At 39.1% G+C, this 16,559-nt stretch overlaps 2 protein-coding genes across 3 annotated transcripts in view; both read left to right on the plus strand.

Moving 5' to 3' along the window:
• Positions 1 to 16,559, plus strand: part of MGC108147 (protein) — a 60,550-nt gene that overhangs the window by 28,251 nt on the left and 15,740 nt on the right. The gene's annotated exons all lie outside the window — the stretch shown is intronic.
• Positions 1 to 16,559, plus strand: part of LOC100487769 (C-reactive protein) — a 35,477-nt gene that overhangs the window by 10,573 nt on the left and 8,345 nt on the right. The window contains exons 1-3 of one of the 2 annotated variants that reach the window (XM_004917331.4): positions 6,417 to 6,587; positions 7,537 to 7,619; positions 8,245 to 8,303. In XM_004917331.4, the coding sequence (XP_004917388.2) occupies positions 8,291 to 8,303 (13 nt within the window). In that variant the 5' untranslated portion in view covers positions 6,417 to 6,587; positions 7,537 to 7,619; positions 8,245 to 8,290. Of the gene's footprint in view, positions 1 to 6,416; positions 6,588 to 7,536; positions 7,620 to 8,244; positions 8,304 to 16,559 lie in introns of those variants that run through there. The other variant, XM_031891192.1, reaches the window with a different exon arrangement.

Raw genomic sequence — 16,559 nt, forward strand, 5'->3', positions numbered from 1 at the left:
GCACACTATACTGTATATATACAATATAAATGGCACACTATACTGTATATATACAATATAAATGGCACACTATACTGTATATATAGAATAGAAATGTCACACTATACTGTATATATACAATAGAAATGTCACACTATACTGTATATATACAATATAAATGGCACACTATACTGTATATATAGAATATAAATGTCACACTATACTGTATATATACAATAGAAATGGCACACTATACTGTATATATACAATATAAATGGCACACTATACTGTATATATACAACATATATGGCACACTATACTGTATATATAGAATATAAATGGCACACTATACTGTATATATACAATAGAAATGGCACACTATACTGTATATATAGAATATAAATGTCACACTATACTATATATATAGAATATAAATGTCACACTATACTATATATATAGAATATAAATGTCACACTATACTGTATATATACAATATAAATGTCACACTATACTGTATATATAGAATATAAATGGCACACTATACTGTATATATAGAATATAAATGGCACACTATACTGTATATATACAATATAAATGTCACACTATACTGTATATATACAATATAAATGGCACACTATACTGTATATATACAATATAAATGGCACACTATACTGTATATATACAATATAAATGGCACACTATACTGTATATATAGAATATAAATGGCACACTATACTGTATATATACAATATAAATGGCACACTATACTGTATATATAGAATATAAATGTCACACTATACTGTATATATAGAATATAAATGTCACACTATACTGTATATATAGAATATAAATGTCACACTATACTGTTTATATAGAATATAAATGTCACACTATACTGTATATATAGAATATAAATGTCACACTATACTGTTTATATAGAATATAAATGTCACACTATACTGTATATATAGAATATAAATGTCACACTATACTGTATATATAGAATATAAATGTCACACTATACTGTATATATAGAATATAAATGGCACACTATACTGTATATATACAATATAAACGGCACACTATACTGTATATATACAATATAAATGGCACACTATACTGTATATATACAATATAAACGGCACATTATACTGTATATATAGAATATAAATGGCACACTATACTGTATATATACAATATAAATGGCACACTATACTGTATATATAGAATATAAATGGCACACTATACTGTATATATACAATATAAATGGCACACTATACTGTATATATAGAATATAAATGGCACACTATACTGTATATATACAATATAAATGGCACACTATACTGTATATATAGAATATAAATGTCACACTATACTGTATATATACAATATAAATGTCACACTATACTGTATATATAGAATATAAATGGCACACTATACTGTATATATAGAATATAAATGGCACACTATACTGTATATATACAATATAAATGTCACACTATACTGTATATATAGAATATAAATGGCACACTATACTGTATATATACAATATAAATGGCACACTATACTGTATATATACAATATAAATGGCACACTATACTGTATATATAGAATATAAATGGCACACTATACTGTATATATACAATATAAATGGCACACTATACTGTATATATAGAATATAAATGTCACACTATACTGTATATATAGAATATAAATGTCACACTATACTGTATATATAGAATATAAATGTCACACTATACTGTTTATATAGAATATAAATGTCACACTATACTGTATATATAGAATATAAATGTCACACTATACTGTTTATATAGAATATAAATGTCACACTATACTGTATATATAGAATATAAATGTCACACTATACTGTATATATACAATATAAACGGCACACTATACTGTATATATACAATATAAATGGCACACTATACTGTATATATAGAATATAAATGGCACACTATACTGTATATATACAATATAAATGGCACACTATACTGTATATATACAATATAAATGGCACACTATACTGTATATATAGAATATAAATGGCACACTATACTGTATATATACAATATAAATGGCACACTATACTGTATATATACAATATAAATGGCACACTATACTGTTTATATAGAATATAAATGGCACACTATACTGTATACAGTGGAGGAAATAATTATTTGACCCCTCACTGATTTTGTAAGTTTGTCCAATGACAAAGAAAGGAAAAGTCTCAGAACAGTATCATTTCAATGGTAGGTTTATTTTAACAGTGGCAGATAGCACATCAAAAGGAAAATCGAAAAAATAACTTTAAATAAAAGATAGCAACTGATTTGCATTTCATTGAGTGAAATAAGTTTTTGAACCCCTACCAACCATTAAGAGTTAGACAATTCTACTCAATTAGTCAACCTCATTAAGGACACCTGTCTTAACTAGTCACCTGTATAAAAGACACCTGTCCATAGAATCAATCAATCAAGCAGACTCTAAACTCTCCAACATGGGAAAGACCAAAGAGCTGTCCAAGGATGTCAGAGACAAAATTGTAGACCTGCACAAGGCTGGAATGGGCTACAAAACCATTAGCAAGAAGCTGGGAGAGAAGGTGACAACTGTTGGTGCGATTGTTCGAAAATGGAAGGAGCACAAAATGACCATCAATCGACCTCGCTCTGGGGCTCCACGCAAGATCTCACCTCGTGGGGTGTCAATGATTCTGAGAAAGGTGAAAAAGCATCCTAGAACTACACGGGAGGAGTTAGTTAATGACCTCAAATTATCAGGGACAACAGTCACCAAGAAAACCATTGGAAACACATTACACCGCAATGGATTAAAATCCTGCAGGGCTCGCAAGGTCCCCCTGCTCAAGAAGGCACATGTGCAGGCCCGTCTGAAGTTTGCCAATGAACACCTGAATGATTCTGTGAGTGACTGGGAGAAGGTGCTGTGGTCTGATGAGACCAAAATAGAGCTCTTTGGCATTAACTCAACTCGCTGTGTTTGGAGGAAGAAAAATGCTGCCTATGACCCCCAAAACACCGTCCCCACCGTCAAGCATGGGGGTGGAAACATTTTGCTTTGGGGGTGTTTTTCTGCTAAGGGCACAGGACAACTTATTCGCATTAACGGGAAAATGGACGGAGCCATGTATCGTGAAATCCTGAACGACAACCTCCTTCCCTCTGCCAGGAAACTGAAAATGGGTCGTGGATGGGTGTTCCAGCACGACAATGACCCAAAACATACAGCAAAGGCAACAAAGGAGTGGCTCAAGAAGAAGCACATTAAGGTCATGGAGTGGCCTAGTCAGTCTCCGGACCTTAATCCAATAGAAAACCTATGGAGGGAGCTCAAGCTCAGAGTTGCACAGAGACAGCCTCGAAACCTTAGGGATTTAGAGATGATCTGCAAAGAGGAGTGGGACCAACATTCCTCCTAAAATGTGCGCAAACTTGGTCATCAATTACAAGAAACGTTTGACCTCTGTGCTTGCAAACAAGGGTTTTTCCACTAAGTATTAAGTCTTTTTTTGTTAGAGGGTTCAAAAACTTATTTCACTCAATGAAATGCAAATCAGTTGCTATCTTTTATTTAAAGTTATTTTTTCGATTTTCCTTTTGATGTGCTATCTGCCACTGTTAAAATAAACCTACCATTGAAATGATACTGTTCTGAGACTTTTCATTTCTTTGTCATTGGACAAACTTACAAAATCAGTGAGGGGTCAAATAATTATTTCCTCCACTGTATATATAGAATATAAATGTCACACTATACTGTATATACAGAATATAAATGGCACACTATACTGTATATATACAATATAAATGTCACACTATACTGTATATATACAATATAAATGTCACACTATACTGTATATATAGAATATAAATGGCACACTATACTGTATATATAGAATATAAATGTCACACTATACTGTATATATAGAATATAAATGGCACACTATACTGTATATATAGAATATAAATGTCACACTATACTGTATATATAGAATATAAATGGCACACTATACTGTATATATAGAATATAAATGTCACACTATACTGTATATACAGAATATAAATGGCACACTATACTGTATATATACAATATAAATGTCACACTATACTGTATATATACAATATAAATGTCACACTATACTGTATATATAGAATATAAATGGCACACTATACTGTATATATAGAATATAAATGTCACACTATACTGTATATATAGAATATAAATGGCACACTATACTGTATATATAGAATATAAATGTCACACTATACTGTATATATAGAATATAAATGGCACACTATACTGTATATATACAATATAAATGGCACACTATACTGTATATATACAATATAAATGTCACACTATACTGTATATATACAATATAAATGTCACACTATACTGTATATATACAATATAAATGTCACACTATACTGTATATATAGAATATAAATGTCACACTATACTGTATATATACAATATAAATGGCACACTATACTGTATATATACAATATAAATGTCACACTATACTGTATATATACAATATAAATGGCACAATATACTGTATATATACAATATAAATGGCACACTATACTGTATATATACAATATAAATGTCACACTATACTGTATATATAGAATATAAATGGCACACTATACTGTATATATACAATATAAATGTCACACTATACTGTATATATAGAATATAAATGGCACACTATACTGTATATATACAATATAAATGTCACACTATACTGTATATATACAATATAAATGTCACACTATACTGTATATATACAATATAAATGTCACACTATACTGTATATATACAATATAAATGTCACACTATACTGTATATATAGAATATAAATGGCACACTATACTGTATATATACAATATAAATGGCACACTATACTGTATATATAGAATATAAATGTCACACTATACTGTATATATACAATATAAATGCACACTATACTGTATATATACAATATAAATGGCACACTATACTGAATATCACACAATCAGTAATATGAGCTATGCTACACAGACATAGGGAATAAGCATTAGAAATATCTTTATAAACCATGGTGCTCAAACATATTTTAGGTAAGTAAATGTTCCCCTTATGCATTTTATATAGCGTGATGTGCCTGGGATATGGTTATTGCCTCAATGAACAGTCTGTTTTAGAACTTTGGACTAGGTCATCTAGTAGAAGTAGCTCTAAAGCAACTGGACTTGCTGAGTAATCATTGAAGACGTTTCACTACTCATCCGAGCAGCTTCTTCAGTTCAACTGACTGGTATGGTAAGTCCTCAGCATATGTACTCTTCCACTAACCCACTCACAATGGCACTTTGTAACTCTTCAGAGAGGTGACATCTGATACTCACAGAGGTGTGAATGCTGTGGGGTTACTGTGATAGACAGTATTTAGTAGAATTAAGTCTACTAAATCTATACATAAGACTCTGGTCTTTTTTCAAACCTATGTAACTATGTAATACAGTTGCCTTTCCAGGGTACAGGTAAAGGCTTCCTTTTTGTGTCAGACAGTTATTTTCTCCCCATTCACTTGCAGTGCAGGTTCCCTAAAGCTGGCCATACACGCACCGAATATCGTACGAAATGAGGTTTCGTACGATATTCGGTGCGTGTATGGCAAGTCGCAGGAAGCTGCTGATATTGGCCGACTCGCCGATCGCCCAGGTCAAACGATTTTGATCGGGCGCCTGAGCAAAATCTACCGTCAGGGCTGAATCGGCTGAAGGAGGTAGAAATCCTATTGTCTCTACCTCCTTATCTGCCGATTCAGCCCTGAAGGTTAGTGGCGGGTCTGACGATCTTTCGTGCAACCAGTGGTCGTACGAAAGATCGCCACGTGTGTGGCCACCGTTACATCATTCCCAGAGACAACAGGAGGGCCCAACACCAGTTGTACTGCCTGAATTAACTCATTTGTTTGGAGCTCCGCCTTTTGCGCTCATTATCTACAGTCCTCTATATATAATGAATACGGGCTTTGCACTCTTATCTGCCAACTTGTGAATTTTTAGATACAAACTTTTTAGATAAGTTTTCTGGTGAAAGTGTGAGGTGTTTTTTCATTGTTGTTTCCAGTTATATAAATATTTAGTAGGACCTGCCATGCTGGTTTCTCTCCTGACACCAAGATCAAATAAAATTTCATGCATCAACAAAGCACATGTAATGGCACCTTGGGCAATGATTGGGCAAAGTGTTAGTGTTTTGTTAAACAGAGAGCAGTACAGCCGCCACCTACTTATTCAAAGGGCTGCGCCCTGTTCTTATCTCTTACTGCCACCCAGCTAAGTGGCATTTTAAGGAGGGGCCACTTATGTGCTCTCCTCTCCTCAATATACTGTATTGTTCCAGTGACCTGGTACTTGCATGCTGTATTTTCTGCTGAATATTCTTATGGACTGGAAGAGGGTCTTCAGCTAAGAAGTCCCAAGTACCGGCTGTAGCTGCCCCAGACTGACACTGCCTGCCAGGGCTGAGCCTCAGCTACAAATACCCCATGGGGCATATTACTAAAGGTATGTAAAAGGAAATGGCATAACACCAAACATTGAAACATTGCTAAGGTATTCTATTCAAAACTAAGTGTATCCCCCTACTGTAAATGATAAGGATATTATCATTATTACAAGTCACTGAGGGGTTCTGTGCCCATATAAAGGCACAAGGCTGCAGGCTGAGTTATACAGGGAACTCTGAGTATCACTCATGTATTATAAGGGATAATGTACCCCCTACTGTAAATGATAAGGATATTAGCAGTCACTGAGGGGTTCTGTGACCATATAAAGGCACAAGGCTGCAGGCTGAGTTATACAGGGAACTCTGAGTATCACTCATGTATTATAAGGGATAATGTACCCCCTACTGTAAATGATAAGGATATTAGCAGTCACTGAGGGGTTCTGTGCCCATATAAAGGCACAAGGCTGCAGGCTGAGTTATACAGGGAACTCTGAGTATCACTCATGTATTATAAGGGATAATGTACCCCCTACTGTAAATGATAAGGATATTAGCAGTCACTGAGGGGTTCTGTGCCCATATAAAGGCACAAGGCTGCAGGCTGAGTTATACAGGGAACTCTGAGTATCACTCATGTATTATAAGGGATAATGTACCCCCTACTGTAAATGATAAGGATATTAGCAGTCACTGAGGGGTTCTGTGCCCATATAAAGGCACAAGGCTGCAGGCTGAGTTATACAGGGAACTCTGAGTATCACTCATGTATTATAAGGGATAATGTACCCCCTACTGTAAATGATAAGGATATTAGAAGTCACTGAAGGGTTCTGTGACCGCTGTCACGAAGAAGCTCCATTACCATATACAATATAGTTTACAAGGATCATGGGGCACACGTTATAACTAAAACCATCACAGAACACTGTTTATAGGGATACAGAATATAGTTAAAGCTCTTGTGTATCATAGTAGTGTGCATTAATATTTGTGTCTTCCCAGAATTTGCAAATACAGTAGAACCCCAATTCGACTCCCTTGGATTGTATGTTTCCCTGGAATTGACACCATCTGGTCCCACGCAGGTAAATTCCATTTCTTCTTTCTCTGATTCTCAGAATTTCCGCCATTTTGACATGGTTCTACGGTAACGCCTGATGCCCTTCCTAATGCACCAATAAAGTGAGAGATTAGATTAAAAATAATCATTATAAAGCTGAATAAATTACAGTATCCCTGATATATGCTCAGGATAATAGCAGCCCTTTCTTTCTATACATGATTTCTCAGTCATATCCACCACCATGTTTGCATGGTCCTCACTGAGATACAAGCTGTAAAAAGATGGAAGAGCATCTTCAGAGCCCTATCACCTCTGGTCATCAGTCTCCATCTATCTGATTGTCACTGGCCCCTTCCCCAACATCTTCACCTCAATAATAATGCACAATATATTGCATTTTAATACAGTCCATACACTGTACATGGGTGCAGCTATCTTGTTCCAATTAACCAACTGGAAGAACCTCACTTTAAATGTGAATGATCCCTGACTCTTGGATGGAAATGTGTCTACTGGAGATTATTATGTTGACTTCAGAGAGGAACCTTCACGGTTTTGAAATATTACATTAAATTATTGCTAATAAAATCATTTAAAAATGTATTCATGAATTCATGACTTGTTAAGTGAGACCTTCTCTTCTTTAGGAACATGGAGGTTTGAGTCCTTTGGCTTTTGCTGCTTGCCAGATCCATGGCACAACAAGGTAAATACAAATCCTTACAGTTATAAATACAAAGAATGATTCAAAAGTGTAAAGTCGAAAAACCCCCTTTGGACATCATGGAATACACACTTACATATATTCCTTATCACTGTTATTGTACAATCAACATTGTTAAAATTCAATAAAAATATAAGTTACAAAAAAAAAAAAAGTCTAAAAACCCTCAACCTTGACAACCCGCAGGTAGCCTTTATTGGTCTGGTGTTTAAAGCAAATATCTTACTGGTCGCTACTGTGTGCAAGATCCAGGCAAGATTGGACTGGGGGGCCCCAGCCTGGGGGGATCACCTCTCCTACCTTCTGCATGCCTTCCCACCCAGTGCACCGAACACCCACCCATCCAATGCGCCTCCCACCCAATGGGCATTGCCAGCCCGTACCTTGTACTTCCTCCGTCTCCTGAAAACTTGTGGTGTTGCTTCTAGTGGGGAGTGGGCCTGCGTGGGTGAAGGGTTTTCTTCAGGTGTCCCTGGTGGCCTAGTCCCAGGGGCAAACTTAGAGTCTCTTATTACATTATCCCCTTTGTGCTTTATGCTTCTCAGACCTTTGTCACTAGAGGTGTATGGGAAATCATGATGAGCTCAGAACAAAGAGAGATGCAGTAAGGCCCCCTTTCCAGCTGTCAAAAATTCTAATTCTATTGAATGGAAAGTGTCCTGATGAAGCATATTGAACAGATGACAGGTGGAAATTGACACCATAAGGCTCAAGTGAGCGTTTTGGAGCTGAGATGGACCTCAGCTCCTTATGGTGCCTTGTGGGGCCTTACTGCATCTCTCTTTGTTCTGAGCTCATCATGATTTCCCATACACCTCTAGTGACAAAGGTCTGAGAAGCATAAAGCACAAAGGGGATAATGTAATAAGAGACTCTAAGTTTGCCCCTGGGACTAGGGTCAGACTAGGCCACCAGCTCTATGTGCTTCATTTAGTAGTAGCAGTAGTATTAGGAGCACAGGAGTCCTGTCCACTACTACTTTCAGCTGAATGTCAGTGACAATATCAGAGGCTCCTCTGACTACTAATTGTATTGTTTTTGCCCTATTGTATAAGAAAAGGAGGTTCTATTTTTGCTATAATAATAATTTGAGAACATTCACAGTGAACATTGAATGGGTTGTCAATTAGGTGGACACTAAGGTAATTCCCCCTTTGATCTCAGCCCCCTTTGATCTCAGCATCAACCGAATAAGGTGGGATAATGACATTGGAGGCAGAGCAGTGACATATGGGGGTGGGGTCATGACATTTGGGGGCTTTGTGCTTTGTCATTTATTTTGGTGTAACCCTAACAACAGGCAGAAGAGGAGGGCAAATAATTTATTGAGAATTAAAAAAAAGAAGATGGACAAAAAGGCAATGTAATTGCTGGTAAATTTGCAATTATCTTAAATTCAGTCCCTGACCTAACCTGATTGGTTATGTTTTTAAAAATTAGAAATTAGAATACATTTTTGTACGGTGACATCTGGTGCAAATAGCAGTGGTGTTGCTGAACTTGCAACTCAAACACAGTACCAGCTAGGGATATAACATGAAGCATTTTCAGGGTGGCTACTAATGGGACCTGTTGCTGGTGGTCGTTTTTAATATACATGGAAGTAGCAAAATGGCTTTGCTTTAACGACAAAGAAAACAAAAAGTATTTATGGGCATAACTTATCATAACAATGGGCGTGGCTTATAATTGCGGGTGTGGATTATTCTTCACCATACCATCCCTCTACTTTTTTCCACCCTAATGTAAGCACTGGCTAAAGGGTAAGTAAATGGTGAGCTACCCCTTTAAATTTAGGTTAACAAGAGGCAGAATACAAAGGTATACACACTGCAATATATGCACCAATAGAACTCAATTTTCCATTTGCAAATGTCTTAAAGGTTCATTTTAACATTAGTTTCCTTAGGTGCCTTTTGCTGGATGTTCCCATTTGGTTGTAAGGTTTCTAACTATGTTTTTAGGTGTTTTTTCCCCACAAAACCCATTTCTTCTTGTCTCTAGACATGGATAGCGAGGTCTTCCTCTTCCCCAGAAGATCTGTTGATGATTATGTGGTTCTGACACCAATGGTGACTGGGCCGTTACACAATCTCACCGTTTGCTTGAGGAGCTACACAGATGTTGGAAGATATGCCCTTCTTACTGTGGGCACACTAGTGTCCCGGATCCGCAATATGTTTGTTATTTTACAATCCACATCTAGTTATTCCCAAACATCACCATATCAGTATTCCAATATCTATATAAACAATATGGCATTACCCATTCCTGAAAAGGCAGATGTTCTGGACTGGATACACATGGAGTAATGGAACTGATAAAACACTATAGAATGCCTTTAGAAATAAGGGGAGCCATTGTTTCTAGAAATAAGGGCGCATCTAGTCAGCCAAAGCTGATGTTAGGGGAATGTGCGTTTTGTCACCCCAGCAGTGGGAAGATGACAAACCCTTGTACTGAATCCCCTATTCATTCCTATGCCAGTACCCTGTAACTTTAGGTCAGGTGATTATTAGTGATGAGCAAATTTTTTCAGCAGGCATGTATTCGCAGCGAATGTCCGCATTTCGCCATTGGCGAATTGTTTCACGAAACTTCTGTGGAAATTCGCCGTGGAAAAATTAATCACACGGAATTTCATTTGTCGCTCATCAAATTGGGCACAGTTGTGTAAATAAAAGGGTGCGGCCACGGCAAAATTGGACGTGGTTGCATCAAAAAAGCGCAGGCAACAAAAAAATAGACGTGGGCAACAGAAAATAGATGCGGGCGACAAAATAAATCACGTGTCAAATGCGTTTCGCAAATTTTTCACGATTTCGCAAATTTTCATGTTGTTTTGCAAATTTTATGGCAAAGCCAAATGGAAAAGATTCGCTCATCGCTAGTGATTATCATTTGATTACACAATTGGCAGCATTTTCCAATAATCTCCTCATTATTGCAATAATTCCATCATCTTTTTGTACTTTCTAACTTTTCTCTTAAAAGACCAGTAACACCAAAAAGTAAAAAACCATGAAATCTACATTTAAAATCTTGAATGGCCGCCCACATGGCTACCAACAGCTTAGCGCTTTGGATCCCACGGGAGAAAAGCACTTTACAAATGTTTGTTGTTTTTGTTGCATTTATATAAGGTTTAGTAATGTTTCTGAAGCAAACACACATGGATAGATCTGCTCTACTCCTTTATTATATAATATTCATCCACAGATTTACATTTATAGCAATACTGTCATGGGAAAACATGATTTTTGAAAAACCCATCAGTTAATAGAGCTTCTCCGGCTGAATCCTGCATTGAGATGTGATTTTCTAAAACACAAACAGATTTTTTTTATGTTTAATATAGAAATTTCACGTGGGGCTAGCCATATTCTTCATTTCCCAGGGTGCCACAGTCATGTGACCTGTGCTCTGATTCAGTCACACTTTACTGCTGCGCTGCAAGTTGGAGTGATATCCCCCCCCCCCTCCCAGCAGCCGATCAGCAGAACAATGGGAAGGGAGCAAGATAGCAGCTCCCAGTAGGTATCAGAATAGCACTCAATAGTAAGAAATCCAAGTCCGGCTTGGGACTCCTCCAGTTACATGGGAGTAGGAGAAACAATAGGTTAGCTGAAAGCAGTTCTAATGTGTAGCGCTGGCTGAAAGCTCAGACTCAGACACAATGCACTGAGATGGCGCCTACACACCAATATTACAGCAAAAAATACATTTGTTGGTTCAAGAATAAAATGTTAAATGGTAAAGTGAATTATTTGCTATGTAACAGTGTAATTCAGAAATAAAAAAATACCCCATAAACATCATGACAGAATCCCTTTAGCCACTTCTTGCCCTGCCACTATAATGAGGCCTGGGGCATATTGTATATATGCTGTAGAGAACCACATCCCTCAGAAAGGGTTATCTTGTCTCTTTCTGTGCATCCAACATTGTGGTACCCCTCAAAGAGATGATAGAATTAAGTATGTGATTGTCCCAATCAGAGCTGACGTGCCCTAACTTCTACAGATAGGGGCAAACTGCTGGATTTAGTTATCTTTGTGCCACTAAATAAAGGGAATGTACCATTTTGGCTATAATCCTCCTCTGCCTGCCCCCCTATGCATTGCTCCATCACATGTCGAAATCCCCACCGCTCCTTTACTGGGCAATATTTATCCACAGATTTACAGCTAAGTACTTCTTTCCCTGCCACTATGGCAGCACAGTCTAAATACACCTGAGTATGGGCTATATTGTATATATGCTTCCGAAGCCACAGCCCACAGAAAGGCTCGTCTTATCTCTTTCTTTTATGCTTATTGGACTGGCACAGGCACAGACTCTATTATCACAATGTGTATTTCATGATTACTTACCCTTTGCACCATGTAACACTATATTGTATCTGTACAATGACATGATATATGGTACCAATATACTCATTTACCAATAAAACAGCATTAAATGAAAGCTATGAGTGCAGTGAGCAGTGATTTATTTACCTTGCTACACACAAGCTGCTGGTGTCTCTCTCATGAGTAACACGTTGGGATATTGTGGGTTCCATTGTAGCTGCAGTTGCTGCTCCACAACATTTACCAATAGTGATGGATGAAATAATAACAACATGGGGGGGCTATGGGATGTTCTTCATAGATTGACACCAACCACAGAGGGAATTAAGGGGATACATTATTATATATTGGCCTCTAACTGTTTTTCCATAAATACAAAGAGAAATAAAATGTTCATGTATATTGGCCCTTTAAATGGGAAACAGAGCCACAAAGAGCAGTGGATATTGGTGAGTACAACAGGCAGGTAATGTTCCCTAGAATGTGAATATCATTCCCAGCAGAATTTTGTTACTGGGTTTTGTGCCACAAGAAGGGCACCCTAATAACGGACCCCCCCCCCCCCCACCATATATGATATACCTAATGGGCATGTTTATACCAGTTATAAATAAAGGCTATCCTCTCAATAACTTATAGGGAATTCACAAAAGTGCTGAGATTGTTGGACTTTGCTGACTTGTTGGATTTCCCACCATATTCTCCAGTTCTGTGAATTTGTCCTAATCCTAATCCTAATCCTGTCAGTCGGCCATCAGATCACTTGAAACTGGGTGAAACTGAAAACAATGGCGGGATTAATTTCCCATTGGAAAGTGTGAAATAGAAAACAATGAGGGGATTAATTAGTAACATAGTAACATAGTAACATAGTAAGTTGGGTTGAATAAAGACATACGTCCATCACGTTCAACCATAATGCCTATATATAACCTGCCTAACTACAAGTTGATCCAGAGGAAGGCAAAAAACCCCATCTGAACCCTCTCTAATTTGCCCCAGAGGGGAAAAAATTCCTTCCTGACTCCAAGATGGCAATCGGACCAGTCCCTGGATCAACTAGTACTGAGAGCTATCTCCCCTACCCCTGTATTCCCTCACTTGTACTGAGAGCTATCTCCCCTACCCCTGTATTCCCTCACTTGTACTGAGAGCTATCTCCCCTACCCCTGTATTCCCTCACTTGTACTGAGAGCTATCTCCCCATACCCCTGTATTCCCTCACTTGTACTGAGAGCTATCTCCCCTACCCCTGTATTCCCTCACTTGTACTGAGAGCTATCCCCCCTACCCCTGTATTCCCTCACTTGTACTGAGAGCTATCCCCCCTACCCCTGTATTCCCTCACTTGTACTGAGAGCTATCTCCCCTACCCCTGTATTCCCTCACTTGTACTGAGAGCTATCTCCCATATCCCTGTATTCCCTCACTTGTACTGAGAGCTATCCCCCATACCCCTGTATTCCCTCACTTGTACTGAGAGCTATCCCCCCTACCCCTGTATTCCCTCACTTGTACTGAGAGCTATCTCCCCTACCCCTGTATTCCCTCACCTGTACTGAGAGCTATCCCCCCTACCCCTGTATTCCCTCCCTTGTACTGAGAGCTATCTCCCATACCCCTGTATTCCCTCACCTGTACTGAGAGCTATCTCCCCTACCCCTGTATTCCCTCACTTGTACTGAGAGCTATCTCCCCTACCCCTGTATTCCCTCACTTGTACTGAGAGCTATCTCCCATACCCCTGTATTCCCTCACTTGTACTGAGAGCTATCTCCCATAACCCTGTATTCCCTCACTTGTACTGAGAGCTATCTCACCTACCCCTGTATTCCCTCACTTGTACTGAGAGCTATCTCCCCTACCCCTGTATTCCCTCACTTGTACTGAGAGCTATCTCACCTACCCCTGTATTCCCTCACTTGTACTGAGAGCTATCTCCCCTACCCCTGTATTCCCTCACTTGTACTGAGAGCTATCTCCCCTACCCCTGTATTCCCTCACTTGTACTGAGAGCTATCTCCCATACCCCTGTATTCCCTCACTTGTACTGAGAGCTATCTCCCCTACCCCTGTATTCCCTCACTTGTACTGAGAGCTATCTCCCCTACCCCTGTATTCCCTCACTTGTACTGAGAGCTATCTCCCCTACCCCTGTATTCCCTCACTTGTACTGAGAGCTATCTCCCATACCCCTGTATTCCCTCACTTGTACTGAGAGCTATCTCCCCTACCCCTGTATTCCCTCACTTGTACTGAGAGCTATCTCCCATACCCCTGTATTCCCTCACTTGTACTGAGAGCTATCTCCCATAACCCTGTATTCCCTCACTTGTACTGAGAGCTATCTCCCATAACCCTGTATTCCCTCACTTGTACTGAGAGCTATCTCCCATAACCCTGTATTCCCTCACTTGTACTGAGAGCTATCTCCCATAACCATGTATTCCCTCACTTGTACTGAGAGCTATCCCCCATACCCCTGTATTCCCTCACTTGTACTGAGAGCTATCTCCCATAACCCTGTATTCCCTCACTTGTACTGAGAGCTATCTCCCTACCCCTGTATTCCCTCACTTGTACTGAGAGCTATCTCCCATACCCCTGTATTCCCTCACTTGTACTGAGAGCTATCCCCCCTACCCCTGTATTCCCTCACTTGTACTGAGAGCTATCCCCCCTACCCCTGTATTCCCTCACTTGTACTGAGAGCTATCTCCCATACCCCTGTATTCCCTCACTTGTACTGAGAGCTATCCCCCCTACCCCTGTATTCCCTCACTTGTACTGAGAGCTATCCCCCCTACCCCTGTATTCCCTCACTTGTACTGAGAGCTATCTCCCCTACCCCTGTATTCCCTCACTTGTACTGAGAGCTATCTCCCCTACCCCTGTATTCCCTCACTTGTACTAAGAGCTATCTCCCATAACCCTGTATTCCCTCACTTGTACTGAGAGCTATCTCCCCTACCCCTGTATTCCCTCACTTGTACTGAGAGCTATCTCCCCTACCCCTGTATTCCCTCACTTGTACTGAGAGCTATCACCCATAACCCTGTATTCCCTCACTTGTACTGAGAGCTATCTCCCCTACCCCTGTATTCCCTCACTTGTACTGAGAGTTATCTCCCATAACCCTGTATTCCCTCACTTGTACTGAGAGCTATCTCCCCTACCCCTGTATTCCCTCACTTGTACTGAGAGTTATCTCCCATAACCCTGTATTCCCTCACTTGTACTGAGAGCTATCTCCCCTACCCCTGTATTCCCTCACTTGTACTGAGAGTTATCTCCCCTACCCCTGTATTCCCTCACTTGTACTGAGAGCTATCCCCCATACCCCTGTATTCCCTCACTTGTACTGAGAGTTATCTCCCCTACCCCTGTATTCCCTCACTTGTACTGAGAGCTATCTCCCATACCCCTGTATTCCCTCACTTGTACTGAGAGCTATCTCCCATACCCCTGTATTCCCTCACTTGTACTGAGAGCTATCCCCCCTACCCCTGTATTCCCTCACTTGTACTGAGAGCTATCCCCCATACCCCTGTATTCCCTCACTTGTACTGAGAGCTATCTCCCATACCCCTGTATTCCCTCACTTGTACTGAGAGCTATCTCCCATAACCCTGTATTCCCTCACTTGTACTGAGAGCTATCTCCCATAACCCTGTATTCCCTCCCTTGTACTGAGAGCTATCTCCCATACCCCTGTATTCCCTCACTTGTACTGAGAGCTATCTCCCATACCCCTGTATTCCCTCACTTGTACTGAGAGCTATCTCCCCTACCCCTGTATTCCCTCACTTGTACTGAGAGCTATCCCCCATACCCCTGTATTCCCTCACTTGTACTGAGAGCTATCTCCCCTACCCCTGTATTCCCT

The sequence above is a fragment of the Xenopus tropicalis genome, chromosome 8 (genome assembly GCF_000004195.4).
Source record: "Xenopus tropicalis strain Nigerian chromosome 8, UCB_Xtro_10.0, whole genome shotgun sequence".
Classification (NCBI taxonomy): domain Eukaryota; kingdom Metazoa; phylum Chordata; class Amphibia; order Anura; family Pipidae; genus Xenopus; species Xenopus tropicalis.